This window comes from Notamacropus eugenii, chromosome 3, assembly GCF_028372415.1.
Source record: "Notamacropus eugenii isolate mMacEug1 chromosome 3, mMacEug1.pri_v2, whole genome shotgun sequence".
Taxonomy (NCBI): domain Eukaryota; kingdom Metazoa; phylum Chordata; class Mammalia; order Diprotodontia; family Macropodidae; genus Notamacropus; species Notamacropus eugenii.
Window position 1 is genome coordinate 16,064,011 of NC_092874.1, and position 17,538 is coordinate 16,081,548.

General features: G+C 46.7%; 1 protein-coding gene across 5 annotated transcripts in view; it reads left to right on the plus strand.

Annotated features, from left to right (window-relative positions):
- The first annotated feature begins 3,435 nt into the window (after nucleotides 1–3,435).
- The window catches only part of PALS2 (protein associated with LIN7 2, MAGUK p55 family member), a 70,593-nt gene continuing 56,490 nt past the window's right edge, over nucleotides 3,436–17,538 (plus strand). The window contains exons 1-2 of one of the 5 annotated variants that reach the window (XM_072650946.1): nucleotides 8,681–8,727; nucleotides 9,708–9,820. In XM_072650946.1, coding sequence (XP_072507047.1) covers nucleotides 9,724–9,820 — 97 coding nt within the window. In that variant the 5' untranslated portion in view covers nucleotides 8,681–8,727; nucleotides 9,708–9,723. Of the gene's footprint in view, nucleotides 3,503–8,665; nucleotides 8,728–9,677; nucleotides 9,821–10,106; nucleotides 10,172–17,538 lie in introns of those variants that run through there. The other 4 variants (XM_072650948.1, XM_072650949.1, XM_072650947.1 and 1 more) reach the window with 4 other exon arrangements.

Consider the following 17,538-nt stretch of genomic DNA (forward strand, 5'->3'; position numbering starts at 1 on the left):
CATACAATTCTATATAGGATCTGCATATACTTTCCTATTGAATACGTTTTCACTATAGTCATGTTGTGTAGACGAACTAAAATAAATGGAAGAAATCATATAACAAATCAAAACATAATACACACACACACATATACAAACATGATCTGCTACATTCTGCAAATGAATTCCATAGTTCTTTCTCTGAGTGTGGAAGGCATTTTGCTTTAGAAAACATTGAGAATTATTTTTTTTTTTAAGTTCTTGCATTATTATGAAGTTCTAAGTTTACCAGAAAAAAACTCTCACACTATGGTTGTTGCTGTGCACAAAGTTCTGGTTCTGTTCCTTTCGCTCAGCATCAGATCATATAAGTTCTTCCAGGCCTCTCTGAAGTCTTCTTGTTCATCATTTCTTATGGCACAATAGCACTCCATTACATTCATATACCATAATTTATTCAGCCATTCCCCAATTGATGGACATCCCCTTGATTTCCAGTTTTTGCCAACTACAAAGAGTGCTGCTATAAATATTTTTGTACTTGTGGGACCCTTTCCCATTTTTATGATCTCTTGGGGATACAGTCCTAGTAGCAATATTGTTGGGTCAAAGAGTATGCACATTTTTGTAGCCCTTTGGGCATAGTTCCAAACCGCTCTCCAGAATGGATGGATGAGCGCACAGCTCCACCAACAATGAATTAGTGTTCCAACTCTCCTACATCCTCTGCAACATTTATCATTTTCCTGTTCTGTCATGTTTGCCAATCTTATAGCTGTGAGACCATCATCATTGCTGAGTGAACAAGGAGCTCCCCTTGCATCTGAGATCCCACACTCTCCTATTACTTGACATACTTAGCATCTTATTGCAAGTGCTAATCTTTCCTTCTCCTCCTCCCTCTACAATGATTCCATCCTTTCAAGCTTTTTTTTTTTTTTTGGTTCGGAACGCTCCAGTCTTCCTGATAACTTGAAGAATGGAGATGCATTGCTCAGGCCTTTTGCCTTTTTTTTCTAGAAGGGAGACCAGCTTGTGCTTTAGCCATCAAAGGACAGTTTGGTTCAAGATGGCGAAGTACTCAAAAGAGCTGGGCTTGAAGGCAGGAAGAATCCTGACCCTTGCTATATGACCCCGAGAAAGTCTCTTACCCAAGTGTCTTCATCTATATGATGGTGGCTTTGCAGTAGATAGCTTCCAAGGTCCTGACTTCTGGCTCAAAAATCTGTGATCCTACATGAGAAGTGGACTCCAGCACCATGGACAAGTCTTTACCTCCCCAATCTTCCCAATCTTCTGGGCAATACTAGGGATAACTTTCTCACAAGCTTCTAGCATCACTGGAATTTAGACTCAGAGCTGGAAAGGACCTCGGAGGCCATTGATTCCAACCTGTTTATTTTACAGAGGGGTAAACTAATGTCCTGAAAAGGACAGTGATTCCCTCAAGGTCATAGAAGTCATAACAGAGGATCAAATGAGGAAATGTGTGTAAAGTACCAATGCCTCAGGATATGGGGGAATGCTCTTCTCTCCCCTCCCCAAATTATCTATATTCATTTCTTCAGCAGGCATTGATCTGAAGTAGGACAGTGGTGAGTTGGGCTCAAAGAAGGGGGAGACCTGAGTTCAAATATTTCCTCAGTCTAGTTGCATGACCCTGGTTGAGTCATTTAATTTGTATCTGCCTCAGTTTCCTAACTGGAAAAGAGTGATAATAATTGTACCTATTTCCCAGGGTTGTCACAAGGATCCAGTGAGATATATTTGTAAAGCACTTAGCACAGTGCCTGGCACAAAGTAGATTCTTTGCAAATACTTGTTTCTTTCTTTCCTCTTTTGTACGTGTAATCATGTTTCTGTTTATCTGTGAACAGTCAGTTCTCTTAGTAGCAGAGAGAAGGAAGGGATGGTTATTGTCTGTTTTTCCTTGACCCTCACAGGTAGTAAGTGCTTAGTAAAAACCTGAGAGGCAGCTAAGTGCACAGTGAATACAAGGTCTGGTTGAAGTCACAAGACCCAGGTTTAAGTCCCCTAACTACCTTGGCCAACTCTTCAAGACTACGGGGTACAAAGAGAGAATAACAACACCCATTGGCTTGGCACTATAAAGTTGACACATTCACTCTCCCAACCACCCAGTGAGGAACACCTACCATTCCAACTGGACTGATTTCTTTGTGGATAAGAAAAGGGAGGCTTCCAGAGCTCAAGGTCACCCTGCTAACTAGCCAAGTGATAATCACTCATGAAGGGTTTAAGTGCTGGAATATATGAACTGGAAATAGAAACTTAGGAGAAACTGGTCCGTGTTGGAGGCTGCATTGGAACCCTTCTAAGTAGGAGGCCGAGAGCTCAGACCTATACCCTAGACCAGAGGGCCCTAGGTGCTGGTAACTGGCCTCAGGGAAGGGAGTGTTCCACCCCGAGTTCCCCACAGTAACTAATGGACTGATTGGGACACTCCCCCCCACCCTAACTGAAATAGCTACAAAAGTCAAGGGTAGTGTATAACACGGGCTATTTATATAAAAGACAGTCCAGCCCCAGCCCTCCAGGAGCTGTTCCCATGGAAAGCTGCAGCCTGGAGCAGGAGTCCGAGGGACATCTTGGCAGCGTGCAGAAGTCACCAGGTCGCTGCCAGCCTCAGTTTCCTCACCTGTAAATGGTGCCTCCCCCCAGGGCGGTGAGGATCAAACAGGATCCTATCCGTGGGGCGCTCAGAACACACAGTAGGTGCTGTATGAACACGGGCGCCCTCAGCCTCTCGGGGTTCCAGGGAAGTCTGAGCCTGTGCGGGGCAGGGAGGCGTTCACCCGACCCCGGCGGGCTGGGCACCCTGGGGCGGCCAGCGGCCACGTACGCTCATCGCGCCCTACTGTGTGCCCGGCTCAAGGTCAGTGCCGGGTCCCGGGCACACTCACACGGGGAGGGCTTTTCCTCCGCTGGGAGTTCCCGCAGCTCCAAGCCCGTGGCAGCAGGCGCAGGATGGGGAGGAGGGGGAAGATCGGCCACCCCCGGGCCCCACGTGGCCGCCCGCGCTCCCGGAGCCAGACGGGGCCACGCGGAGCGCAGGCGGGGCCGGCGGGGGCGCGGATGGAGCGCGAGCTCGGCAGGGGGCGGCAGAGAGCGGCCCCGGGCAGCCCCCGAGACGAGCCGGCGAGCGCACGCGCAAGAAGCCCGCGGGCTCGCGCGGGCTCCTGGGGGCGGGGCGTCTGCGCGCGCGGCGGCGGGGGCGGGGCCGGGGGGCGGCGCGTGAGCGCGCGAGCGCGCGAGGGTAGGAGGGAGGGAGGGAGGGCCGGCGGGCAGGCGGGCGCCGCGCGGGGACACGCGAGCCGAGCCGAACGGAGGGGAGTGCTGCCGCGGCGCCTCCGCCCGCCTCCAGTCCGGCGCCGGACTCGGTCCATGGGGGGCCTCGGCGGCGGCAGCGGCGGTGGCAGCAGCTGAGGGGGCACCGGCGGCGGCCAGGGGCGCGGGGGCTGGAGCGGCGGCGGCGGCCAGGGCAGCGGGGCGCGAGCCGGTGAGTGAGTGCGTGCGTGTGCGCGCGTGGCCGTGGGGCTGCCCGCCCCCTCCGCGGGTAACGGTCTGGGCGGGCGGGCGCCCTGGGCTCGGTCCCCGCCCCCACTCCCGCGCCCCCTCCTGTGGGCCGGGGCGGAGCGGAGCGGCCCCCTCCCCTCCCCCAGCCCGGGGGCAGAGCCGGGGCTCCCGAGTGGGCGGCGGGGGGGAGGGGCCCTTTCCTCCCTGACCAGCCCGGGGGCGTCTCCTCTTGACGTTCCCCTCTGGGTCCGGGCCGAGGAGCACGCGGGGCGGGGGGGGGCACGCGGGGGCCCCCCGCAGCGGGTCCGCGTCTGCCGGCGCCGGGCAGGAGTTAGTGGGGAGCCGGCCGTGGGCGTGCGTGCGTGCGCCTTTTCCCGGGGGGAGCTCGGGGCTCCCCCACTGCTGCATTGAGGGCACGCGGACCGGCATGCGGGCCCCCCGATCCCCCAGCGCCCCGGCGGGACCCTCTCCTGGGCTCCGCGTCCCTCCCGCCCGGCCTTCCCAGCCTCCCAGCTGAATTCCCGGAGAGAGGCCCCACTTTTTCTGCCCCGGGAAGGGGGGGGACCCTCATCCCAAATTGGCCGAGAACTTTGGGGGGTTGTGACTGTTTTGAGGTCATTCCTTACATAACCTGCAACGCTCCCTGATCCCTGGGGTTTCTCCTCATCTAGCCCAGGGCTGCCTCAGTGTCCACATTAGTGACCAATAACTGGCCTTCGGTAAAGGCTGAGCATATGCAGCAGTCAGTGCCTGGGACAAACTATGCCTTTGCCTTAGATGCCTTCTCTAGTGGACTCTAATCAATTCCATTTCTCCCCTGGGGTGGCAGAATTTCTAGATGAATTTATATTATAGAGTTAATTATCACTGGAAAAATCCAGACATTTAAACCTGAGCACAGCAGAACCGCAGGATTCCCCAATTGGATTGTGTTTGTGGTCTTTATTTACAGAACTAAACATTTCAGAGACATTTACTGAGTCTTCATTCCAGGCTAAATTCTAACCAGGGGGCTGTCCAGCAACCTTTCATAACTTCTGATTCGGATTCCTTGTGATATTCCCCAAAGAGTCAGAATGGTGGACTTCAATGTGTCCTGACTTTGAAAAAAAGAAGTATTTTTAAAAATACCATCGTGGGTCTGGTGTTTCGTGTCCTTTCACTGCTGCGTACGAAGGTTTCTTTCATGCTGAAGCTTTTCTAGGTAGACCTTCGGTTTCAGAAAGCTGGGCTTAGCTAGCTCCTAGGACTCATTTCTGAAACAATAGTAAATATTCTGGGATTTAAGAGTCAAAAGCTATCTAATAAGTAAGAGAATTTATGTCGGAAAATAGAAAAGCCATCTGTTACCTCTGCCTTACTAAGGAGTGCAGAGGATGAATTTCTAGGTAATTCTGAAACTTGTTCTTTTGTAATACAAGCATGACGAAGCGGGGCTTGCTGTTGTCAGCAATTTTCCTCTGGCAGGTGAGTTTCTGAAATAACTGTAACTTTGTATCTAAGCTTTGTGGGTTTCCAATGATAGAGAATTTAGCGTCGAAAGGGCGGGAGAGCCCAGGCTGTATTAGGGGCTGGGGATAATGTTCAGACTGCCAAGTATAAAATGACAGTCTTTTCAGTTGCCTTGGAAAAATTATTTGAATTTACTTGAATTGTACATTTCTTTCCCCTCACCCCCATGTTCCCCATCTTAGTATCCCTCCGCTAGAGAAGAAACCTCAGGCCTATGGTGTTAATTTTGAATTCAGTCTTTTTATTCTTTTTGTATGGTTCTGCCCTAACCCTCCGCTCTCCCCACCAACTTCCTAACTTCCCTAGAGTTGAACATGACCAACTAGTATTCCAGTGTCCCTGCTAAATATCTATAACCACTGGGGGGAGATCGCACAGCTTAGATTGACCATAACCCCTGCTCACATATACTAGCTGTTAATCATGCCTGGGCAGTTTGCCAGATTGCTAGCAATATGTTGTTTGAGGAAATAGACAGCAGCACATTTTGATCAAGGTGTCTGCTGACTTTTTTTTCCTTTTCTTTAAAACATACAAATATACTGGCTTTCTCAAAAGGCCTCTTTAGAGAAATGGCCTCTCTCCTTGCAGGTTTACTGTAAATAGTTTAACTATAGAGACACGCCCTTGGTAGCTTCATTTGTAGCTTCTTCAATCACTTCCGAGCTTTCTCTATAATCCTGACTGTGTTGACTTTGGAATTAGGTGGGGAAACTACCTGGTAAAAGCCATTCAAAGAGAAGCAGTCTGGAAGGCTCCCCAGAGACCTTCCCTCTTTCCAGAGAAGCAGTGTCTCTAAACTCTCCCAAGCAGATGGGGAACCTATTTTTAAAGGATTCTAGAGAAGGAGATTTCGAAGCATCTCTTCTAATTCATGCCAGTTTTTTTTTAACACCCACAGTATGAGGAAGTTCTTCCTTTATCATAATAGAGACAAGATTGGAACCCAAGTCAAGTACTTTGAACAGCAAGCTGTCGTTTATGCCTACCACGAAGACTGAAGGAATTTTGTGTCAGCTGGGAGAGCGATTCATACTGCTGTTCAGTACATTGGCTTTAATATCATTCTTCCTAATTATACTGTAGGAAAAGCCCAGTAAGCAAAAGATATTGTTTATAGAATGTTTACAGGGAATAAAAATACAGCTCGAATCTGCAGGAATTATGGACGAATTATTTGACTGAATTTTTGAAGATCAGGATGTTATCTCTTGGATCATTTTTGTGAGTTGGAGAGCATTTTCTTGGCCAATGTAAAACCTGTTCTGCCTTACACACTTAGCAAGCCTGAGAAATGGGCCAGAGCTTGTGGTACGTCTGCAATCCAGGCTTGCCGGTCTGTCCTCCTGTGACATTTGTTACCTTTTCTGCTTTGGTTCTTTCTTGAAGTATTTCTTGACCAGTTAGTTGCTCCGTCCAAAGAGACTTCGATCTCTTCTGCCTGGCAGAGTCCTCCAAGCACCTAGAATTTCCATCAGCCAGTAAGCATTTATTAAATGTTTGCTGTGTGCCAGGCCATATGCTAAGGTCTGAGGATACAAAGAAAAAGCACAAACAGTCCTTACCGTCAAGGATCTTATATTCCAATGTGAAGACAACCTGTACAAGCTGTGTGAGAGGGTAAGGCATTGGGAGGGCACCGGGAGGGTGGAAGAGGCGAAAAGTAGAAGGTAAGATGTGAGCTGTCTTAAAGCAAGTGGGGGAAGCTAGAGGGCATAAGTGAGAGGACTGAGAGGACAGAACCTTCTAGGCTTGAGACGCAGCCACTGCAAAAACACAGAGCGGGGGAGATGTTCCCCTCCTCTCCCCATCTCCTTGTGTCTGAGGATCTGTAAGTAGGAAGGTCAGTGTGTAGTGTGGCCAGGGGAGTCAAGTATCAGAAGACTGGAAAGGTAGGCAGGGAAGGATGGGCATAGGATGAGCATTTTGTTCAGTAGTTACTGGAAGCAAAGCCCTTTCAAAAGCTGTGCCCAGATGCTTGGGAGGTCCAGCCTTTTGGGCCTGTTCTCACTGTCTTCTGCCTTCGACAGCCCACCTCTGCTGAAGAAAAGGGGCCCTGGTCCTTTACATTTGGGTCAGAATGGAGAGTTGCCCTCTCTCATCACAGAACCAGGTTTCCTGGAGACCTTTCACACTCATGATGTCCCACTGAACCTGATAGCTTTCTCCTGCAAAGCTTCCCCTCTTCCAGATTAAAGGAGGGCACTGTGGATGGAGCATTGATGTCAGAAAGACCTGAATTCAAAGGTGGCCCAGGCAGGTCACTTAAGCTCTACCTCATTTTCCTCATCTCTCCATTGGGGATAATAGCGCCTCCTTCTCAGAGGATTGGAGAAGATAAAATGAGATCCTATTTGTAAAGCACTTTGCAAACCTTAAAGCTTTTCACCATTGCTACTGTTACTGTTAGCACCTGCCAGATGTTGCCAGTCTCCTTGACAGCATCCATGCAGTGCTCCCCCTTCTCCCTGTTCTCATAGCTGCCACCTCTTTCAGACTTTCATCATCTAGATCACTAGCGTCTTCATTGCTCTGCCCATTGCAGCTCATCCTGCACACAGCACCAAAGGGATTTTCATCAAGGCTGGATTTGACCTTGTTGGCTTTGCCTCCATTAACTCAGTGACGCCTCTGTTTAGCTGCCTTCCTCACCTGACGTCCAGCTACCTTTCCAGACTCATTGGAAGCCCCTCGGCCCCAGCTTTTGTCCAGGCCATGCCCAGCGCCTGGACGGCACTCCCTGGAAGCCTCCTTTTGAAACTCAGCTCCAGCTTGTCTCTGAGGCCTTTCTTCCTGCCCCACCACTAGGACCCTCAAGACCAGGCCACTTGTGTTTAATTACTTTCGATTTTTCTTTCTTTATCGCTAACTACCATTAGAATGGAAACTCCTTGTGAGTAGGGATTGACTTGTTCTTTCTTATTTGTACCCTTGGTTTTCTAGCAGGTAGTAACCCTTAGTAAATGCCTCTCTGCAGAGAGAAGGCTGGCCTGTTGGTTCACCCAGGCACTCCCCTAGTTGAGGCCCTCAGCCTCTCATTTGGCTCCTAAGGGATCTATACAGTTGACTCCCCCTGCCCCAGCATGGCCTAATTGTCCCATTTCTTTATATCCCCAGCCTAGCATTCTCCTGTTAATAATGCAGGCTCATTTCAGAAACTCACTCCTTGGCATTTTGGTTGGCTTGAGCTTGATGCCATAGCTTTACTTGTAGAAGTGGAATTGATTTGTTGGTTTTAAAGTTTCAGTGAATTTGATTTGGGTACATGAGATATTGAAATTAAAATGAATAACTCGTCAAGGTAATAAGGTGCTTTTATTCATTAGCTTGGCCACCTATTGGTAGAGCTTTTCTCTCCTATATATGTTTGTTAGGAAATGGAGGAGGCCACAGAAGAGTGGAGAAGCTGCTTCTTAAGAAGTGCTGTCTCTTTTCTTTCCTTATCTTAAACAAGGTGTAGTTATAGTGAGTTCTCTGAAGTTAACATTGTAGATGTTAAAAATGGGCCCGTGTGGTATTAGAGCCACCTGGGCTGCGATATTCTCTCCAGGTGTCCTGGCATAATGCCAGCCCAGTTGTGACCTCACAAAGGGAACAGCTGCCCTCAAGGGTGGGGTCGTTGAGGCTCCCTGCTGAGGTGAATAGGGTTCCAAGGCCTTCGATGGAAGATTGTTCTTATATGCTGAAACTTGCTGGGTAAGGTGCTTGACCTTCACCAAAAATCTGGATCATGGTGTCATAGTGCTAGCTCTCCATGTTCACTAATTTAAAGAAGGCGTATATCATGACTTGGCATTCTTTTGAATTTCATAAGGAAAAAAGTAATTAACAGTGTTTGATTTAACTTTTGTGACTGGTTGTATTTTCAAAGAAGGCCCAGCACTTGTAACTAGAACCATAGCGCTATTACCGGAAATCAGTAGTGATCTTTGAATTAAATCCCTTCTATCTCTAATGATACTCTATGTGTAAAGGAATATTTCTATGGTAATTTTAAACGTATTCTAATACATATTGTATTTTAGAATATTGGGGCGAGAAGAAAACAAGGAGAAGAGGCCTATGTGGTGTGCATTACAAATATGAGGAGATAGTGATGGCTGAAGTTTAGTTGAACAGTTCGAGTCCAGTTTGATTCCCTGCCAGGGATTCAAGGGACTATTTTATGGATCCTTTACAGAACTCATAACTTAACTGATATTCAGAATGATTGCCAGGAATGCTGGTCCTTGAGTGCAGCCTTTTGACTGAGTCCAAGTTTTACAGAACAAATCCTTTTATGAAGGGGATTTGTTCTGTGAAGTTTGGATTTAGTCACAGGGCCACACTTGACGCCTTGAGGCCACAGATTCCCCACCCCTGGTCCACATCTTTCCTGTTGCAGTTTAGGACCATTTATAATACTTCTTGAAGAATAGTTCTGCTATTATATCAGCATACTTAGTGGGACATATGATTTGGCTTGTTTACAGCTATCTGTGCCCCAGGCTCAATGACTTGATCCAAATTTTAGTGCATTCTGATAGGTCCCCATTGCCTTGCACATAGTAGGTGCTTGTTTACAAGTAGCTATGGAATGAATGTTTAAACTGGGTCTCAGCCAGCTGATTTTATTTGTGTAATTAGCCTTTTCCCTTTTCCTCAGTTTCTTTTTTAAAGAGTTTTTGTTTCTACAGGTAGCAGAACTAAAACATGCTCCTGATTCGGAAAATGAGCAGAGCCTTGGAAGAAGCCTCACCCAGTTCTTTCTTGGGCTTTCTAAACCTCTCAGAGTTTTTGCAGAGAATGGGTAAATGAGCAGATAATTACAACAAATTCTCTTTTTTTGCTGAGGATAGAGGTCATTGCTCAGGAAACAGCCCAACAAGCAACTTTGCTTGAACCCTAAAGAGCTCTCTTTCCTCGGTTCATTTTTAGTTGTAAATCCTGACCCGTGACATCCTTGGTGAAGGTAACCTCCTCCACAAAGATCCTCCCTCTGCCAATTTAAGTTGGCTCCAAAATCGAAGAATCGTCTGAGGCTCTGATGGCTGTAGCGGACAGCCAGCGTCCCTACACGGCTGGGTGAAGTGGTTGAAGAAAAGAGACACGGGAGGCAGGAAAAGATAGACCAGTTCCGTTTATTGATCTGAGGGTCAAGGTATTTATAGACAGAAACTGCAAGTCTGTGTGAGATTTTGCTCATCTCCAGTTCCTAGAGATTTGGCCAGTCCTATTGTCTTTAAAAACTGTTAGCCTAGAGGACGTATATTTTACATATCCCTTGTCTTCTGTAGTTCCCATGTTCATGGAGACAGCAACATCTGGAGGGCATGGAGAGCCATTCCAGATGATAATGAGCACAGTCTCAAAGAACAGTTTCCCGAAGGTCTTTCCTGATCTTGTCAACAGCACTCCACCCTGGCCCTCAACAGATGGCCAGGGTCACATGACCAGGATGGGTCTGAGGCAGGACTTGAACCCAGGGCTAGGGAATATCCGGGAGGTGCTGAGAGGATGGGTTATTAGCCAGTGTGTGTCAGAGGTAGCACTTGTACCTAAGCCACCTCCACCTCCTGTAATTGCCTGGTGACATTGGAACTGGATACTTGCTTTCAGAGTCAGATGACCCATAGATGTCTCAGCCTTGGCTCATCTCAAACAGAGCTCATTCTCCCTTCTTGAAGGCATCACCATCCCCCTGGATAGGAAGCCACAGTGATTCCCCCCGTATCCCTTCAGGCAGGGCTTGGCTTTTCTCCCTTTCTGGCCCTTTTCTGTTCCCATGCACACAGCTACTCCCTGGTACAGGCCCTCCGCCACTCATCTGTACCATTGCAACAGCTTGTTTGCTACTTTTCCTGCCCAAAGTCCCCCCACTCCAATTCATTTTCCCCATGGCTACCAAAGTGATTTTCCTAAAGTGTAAGGCCACCCACGTTGCTCACCCGCTGCAGTGGCTTCTCTCATCCACAGAATCAGCCTTTCTGGGTGGTTCAATGCTACCTGCCTCCTTGGTGCCCTCTGTATGACCCTCCCCTCTCCAAGATTCAACTCTAGTTCTCCGTGCCCCTCAGCTCCACCTCTCTGTGTCCCTGGCTTTCTGTGCCAGGTGACTTTTAGTGGACCTTGGTCACTTTGGTGGCTCCATCCATTCTGTCTGTCTTTCACATGTAACCGGTTCTCTGATACCTCGCCAGTTAGCCTAGAAGCCCTGGGAGGGGAGGACCTTTCATCTTCCTTGTGTCCCTACCTCTGAGTACTGTTCCTGGCAAATAGTCATCGGTTCATGAATGCTTATTGATTTTACTACATGTAGTAGCCCAGGGAATAGAAGTACCTGGAGGTGGACTTCTGGCCTCTGCCCTCCTGCATCCTTTTCCCTTCCCTTCAGTTCTCCTAGCCTCCTCTCTGTTCTTTCCTCAATCATCTGAGGCCTGGAATTAAAGCTGTTTGGCTGGTATTTAAGAATCTCTGACTGCACCTGTAGTGAGCAAGGCATTTTAGGGAATAAGTGTATAATCACATATATGATGTTAATTAGGAAATAAAACACAAGAAAATTTTATTTTGGTGACATTTTCCATGTATCTAATCATTCATGGAGGCACCTTGGGATAGCATCCCTTATTTCTTTTTTTCCTTAATGTAATCTTGAATAATTTAATTTTAGTCACACATGGTTTATCAGACCAAAAAAAGGACTGGGGTTTTCAGCTGAAGAATGCAGTATGCCCAGCATCTGAATGATTGCATTTGGAACGTGGGATGGTGGGGGTGAGGATGGAGATGATGGACAGGCAGCTACTGCTATGTCCTGTTTCTTTAGGGGGACTGAGGAGGGTTGAGAGGACTCCCAAACCCTCCATTCCTGCTCTAGGGAGGAAGCCATCTCTAGTGTCTTGGGTTCAGTGGTTGCTCCCATCATGGAGTTGGAGTGAACCTGGCTGAGAAGTGTTTCTAATGGCCCTTGATGGAAGGCTCACATAGAAACATTTTTATGGACAGTAATGAGGCTCTCAAGTACCAAGAGTACAATCATGCACTGCAAGGACAAGACCAAACCAATGTTTGTTATAGTGGGTAAGTAGAGGCCGGTGTGGGACCTGGGGCCTGGGAATGTTGGCCTCAGATATTCCCTGGGTTGAAGAGATTTTCAGTAGGAGAAGGAATGTTTGCTTGAACAACGGCTTTGCACCAAGGGGCATGTGTCCCTGTCATCACCCTGAGAATCAGTGGCTTCCCCTCAGATTGTAGACTTACTGGTCAAGGTGTATTGCACCTGTGGGTCTTCTGGCATGTTTGTGTGTGCTTGATTTCCTTATTGTTACTGGAGCTTCCTGGAGGCCTCAGCACCAATTGCCACTTGGTTGGGTGAAGGGATAACCCAAAGGATGTCTGGGCGTGCCCTTGCTAATAACTTGCCCCCACAGTTGGTACTGAATGAGTAGGAGTTAGGTTTTTATCATCATCAATATTATACAGATAGAGACTTGGAAAAATGGATGCTGCCAAATGGTAGCAGATGACGATTGCCTTTGAAAAGCTGAGGAACACCTGGGACCCTTCTCCTGACTTGTAGGCATGTTTTCTCCCTAGAATTTTTATTATTATTTATTGTAATTGAATTTTATCTTTGGCCTTAATTAAAGGTCTTCTCTCAGTTTTGGAATGGAAGAGATGTCTATGTAGTAGATGACACTTAAAATTTTGCCTTTGATTTTGTGAGCTTAAGGTAAATAAGGAAGAATTCTTGCCAAGTGAGCTATCGTTGAAAGAAACATTGAGGATTTATATTCGTAATTTAAATGGTATTACTGATTACATTACTGAATGTTAATTCCAGATGTTGGAGCTGGCAGGGGACCTCTTCTCATTTTGCACATGAAGGGAAGAGACAGGAAAAGGTTAAGTGACTCAGTAGGCCCTGAAGAGCTGGTTCTGTTGAGTTGCTGAAGATCACAAAAAGTGGGTAGTAGCCAAGCTGAGACTGGTGCTAGTTCCCCGTCCAGTGTTCCTACTCATGCCTCTCATCCAGGGAAGCCAAATGTCCTGTGGGCCAAAGATATCTTCATGTATTTCTATGTGCTTTTGTTACTTTGATCTTTTCCTCTCCATTTTAAGACTGCTATAAAAACATCTTGTGACATATTTCCCTGAGCTGAGTAAATAAAAAACATGTTGATTTGGAAAATATGCGTAAAGAAAATGTTGGTTGTGATGAGCTGTGGTCCACCAATGAATGACTTGTCAGAAAACTTTACAGAGTTAGCACCTTTTCTCTTCACTGTAAGTTACAGATGGCTCATTTGCTCTTAGACTTTTGTAGAGGATAGAAAACCTGACTGCCCACCATGCACCCTGGATTTGGGGAGAGCTGATTGCTGAGGCTGCTGGGAAACACAAAGTCAGCACAGGAAGGATGAGAAATTTGGCTCTGATGAACTCTGAAGGCTGGAAACAAAACATTCTGATGAGGATGCCAGAAGGGGGCTGTCAAAAGAAGTCATTATAGAGACACGGGTTATTCATCTACAAACGACAAGCAAAGATAGAAGGTTAAGTAGCCGGTAGCAAACCCAGATGCCCCCTATTCCAGAACTTCTTAGCCTGGAGTCTGTGAACTTGTGTTGAAATTAGCACCACAGTGAATACAGTTCGAGGCCTGACATCAGGAAACTCTGAGTTCAAATCTCAGCTGAGTCACTTTCCTGGGCCAGTGGCTTAGCCTCTGTCAGCCTCAGTTTCCCCAGCTATAAAGAGGGGATAATAATAGCACTTATCTCACTGCCCCACCAGGGTTGTTGTGAGGATCAGATGAGATGAGATTGGTAAAATGCTTTGTAAACCTTCAAAGGGCTATATGAATGCTAATACTATTATTTTAAAACATTTTGACCACAGTATTTCATTATAATTTCAGTGATTTCCATTGTAATCCTCTGTATTGTATTTCTTGCATTTAATGATGATTCTGAGAAGAGGACCTCTAGGCAGGCCTCATTGGCCTACTTGCCCGAGAGGGCAAGGAACCCCATGAAGCCTGTGGCTTCTAAAGCTCCTCTGCCAAGGAAAGCTCAGGAAATGGAGGGTTCTTTGACTCTTCTGTGCAAAAGGAGCAGGACAGTGATGGCAGGTGATGTAAGGAAGGTAGAGCTGACCACTGAGTTCTGATGGGGCTTCTCTTTTCTTTGGACTGAAAGACCAGGAAAACAGTGGCTAACCCTCCCCCCCCTCCCCCAGTAAGTAAGGAGACTGGGGCCACCAGAAGAGGTTGTTAAAAGACACGAAAGACAAGCCAAAGAGTTCAGAGGCTGAAAAAATCCGATAACTGGGATTGCTCAGCCCCAGTCTATGTCCCTGAAAGACTGATGGAGGGGGCAGGGTGGGGGAAGGGAGGTGGGGATTAGGAGAGGCCTAGAGAAGGGCAAAGATCCCACTTCCTTTTCTATTATGCACTTCATAATCAACAATCAAATGTGCCAGTGCATGGGGACAAGTGAGAAAGAGGTTTGGATAAGGAATGGGATTTCTTTTATGTAGCATTTAAGTGTGTGTGTGTGTGTATGTATGTGTGTACATACATGATTAACAGGGTCATAGGAAGATTGCTCTGTTCATGTCTCTTATTTCTGTTTTTCTTCTTTGGTGTATTTTCTGTGTTTTATTGATGCTCATTTATTTATTTTTGGATTTCACTTGCTCCTATGATTTTGCCCCAGCCAGTCTACCCAATATGCGGGAGGCCTTCCTTGCTTTCTCCTAACATCTAGAAGGTAGCAGTGGACCCTTCAGCCTGTCTTCATGCCATCCTTCACCTTTTTAACAGCCCCTTCTTTCCTTCCTTCCTTCCTTCCTTCCATCCGTCCGTTCTTCCTTCCTTCCTTTCCTCCAGTTCTTTAAGGACATCCTGTGCCTTGCTCGTTGGTGATAGTGTTGTCTGCTCACCAGGCTCCTCTCCACTGCCCTCTGTGGGCTATTCATTTTTAGTTCTTTGGATTATTTTGTAGTCTGAGTTTTGCAGCCATGCAACACCAGCATAGAATATTGGTTTTTAAAAGATGACCCTTGACTTTTACTGGAAGCCTGGGGTCACTGAAGGAGCTTTGCATTTTCCTGAAGGCCTCCCCATCCACTTTTCTCCTTTTGTTTGATCCTGGGCCCAGCTCATCCATTTCTACTATCTATCAGACATTCATCTTTGTTGATGGACAAGAGTGATGGGTTTTCCACCCGAATACATGGTGTAGTCTGGACAATAGACGTTCTTCATTCACTTGGTCTTTCCTGTGTGGATGGACAGACCAAACTCCTCCTGATTATAGATCTCTTTCAGGGAGCTCTGCAAATGTTCCTGGACTTGATGTAAACAATACAATGTCATCAGAAAACAAGAGCATCTGGAGGACTTTGCCATTGACTATGCACTGAATGCCCCACCTCACTGGGGCAGACGACTTTGAGGAACACACATCTCCCTGTGCTATCCCTCAATTGATGTTCTAAGTTCAGAAAGTTATCAAACAAGGTTATTTCTGTTGTTATAACTGTCCAGAAATCCTCAGTGATTTTTTTTTGTATAGATGAGAGACAGCTTTTGGAAGAGAGAGCCTGTAAGGTGGGGTTTGACTCTGACTCAACTGCTTTGTTGTGTCTAACTGACACTGAGCTTAGTGAGACCTTATATCCTCTGTGTCTTTCAGTCAGGAAACAGTCAAGATAGGATCCATTGTTGAACATGGCTTACAGAAGCTTCCTTGTTCCTGACTGCTGTCCCAATCGAGGGTGCCTCCATCAGCATTCAGCTGACCTTCACAGAGAGTTTGTATGAATAGGAGAATAGGCATGAAGGTTCCAGTGCAGTTGCTGGTATTCTCATGGGAGCTTTTTTGGGTATTCATAAGGGTGAACATTTATCGCACAACTCTGAATCTTCCCTTCGTTCATATCCTCTCACCTTGCTTGTTGATTCCTGGGTGTCTCACCACTGGGCAACCTCCTACTTGACTCATTCTGAGTTTTTCCTGTCTCATCGCTTTTCCTGCCTGCTCCATGAGCACATTCATGATTGCAGTGTTGGGGTCCAAGTCTAGTGGTTCTTCTGCCCTTGGTGGAGGAAAAAAATGTCATAATGAGTTCTAAAAATCTTTTTCATTTTTTTCTGTTATTTTCATCTGTAAGTGCCCTTGAAGTGACATTGCTTTGTTGGATGTTTTATCAAACTTTCTTTCAACTGGTTTAGCCTTCCTGTGCTTTTCTCTGCTTTATGAGACAATATTGTTCATAATTATCCATTGTCTGTCTGCATATGATTTGACAAATGAGTTTATATTCTGATCTGGTATTGCCTTTGGCAGCCATCTTTCTCTGATATCAGGCAGAATGGTTTCTTTTATATCCTTGTAATCTGTGTGTCTATTGCTGTGGTTCTGCGTATGTCTCTTTGTGTCATGATGTTCATTTAAGTCTTCCTGTGTTTCTCTGAATGCATCATATTGGCCATTTTTTACACTTTTGATCCCTGCAAACTCTTTGGAATATTAACGCATTCACCCATATGTCTTGGAACCACCTCTCCTGGAAAATACTCCCCTGCTACACTCTTCACAGCCGGAGGGTCTTTTTTCATCCTGTCCATCCTTGTCATCATGTTATTGAAGTAAATGTTACTGCTTTTTGTTCAGTTGTTTCAGTCATGTCTGCCTCTCTGTGACCCCGTATGGGTTTGCTTTTTTTTTCTTTTGGCAGAGATACTGGAGGGGTTTTCCATTTCCTTCTCCAGCTCATTTTACAGATGAGGAAACTGAGGCAAACAGGGTGAAGTGACCTGCCCAGGGTTACCCAGCTAGGAAGTAACTGAGGGCAGATTTGAACTCAGGAAGCTGAGTCTGATTTCCAAGTCCAGTGCACCATCTAGCTACTCATTATTGCTTTGTTTTTGCTTTGGGGCACGTGCCTTCTGTTCTTTCCTCCTCGTGTTGGGTTTTCTCTTGCCTTTGTTCCTGATGGATGGTTAGCACATCTTCAAACATGAAGTGACCAAAATGCTGCAAGTTGTGAACCTCTGGCCTCGGTGGGGCATCCATTGGCCGAAGAGATTCTCCTCTGAGAGAGAAGAGAGGGAGGGGCCGCCACGGGATGCCAGCTGGCTGCTGCTGCAGCAGTCCCTGGGCAGCCTTCAGGGGTCTTAGCAGTGGTGGTGAAGAGAGCCTCGGAGAGCTCAAAGCAACAAATTGTGAATGCATTTTTAAGTTAAAAAATATGCACTAAACCCCTTTTATTATCCAAGGAAACCACCTTATTCCCACATCTTCCCAGTACTTATCCTGGTATCTCATTCTAAACATGGTATAAGTGCTCTACATATTTTATTTACACACTTGTTTTGTGTAAATTGGGATTTGTATGAAGGTTGCTGTGAGATTTTAACTTTTTGTAACTTTTTTGTAAAGGCTATTTTGAACCAAGACTTTTGTCACCCAGTACCTGGTGCATCCTCTTGGTGGTACCCAATGTGGGGAAGGGCCT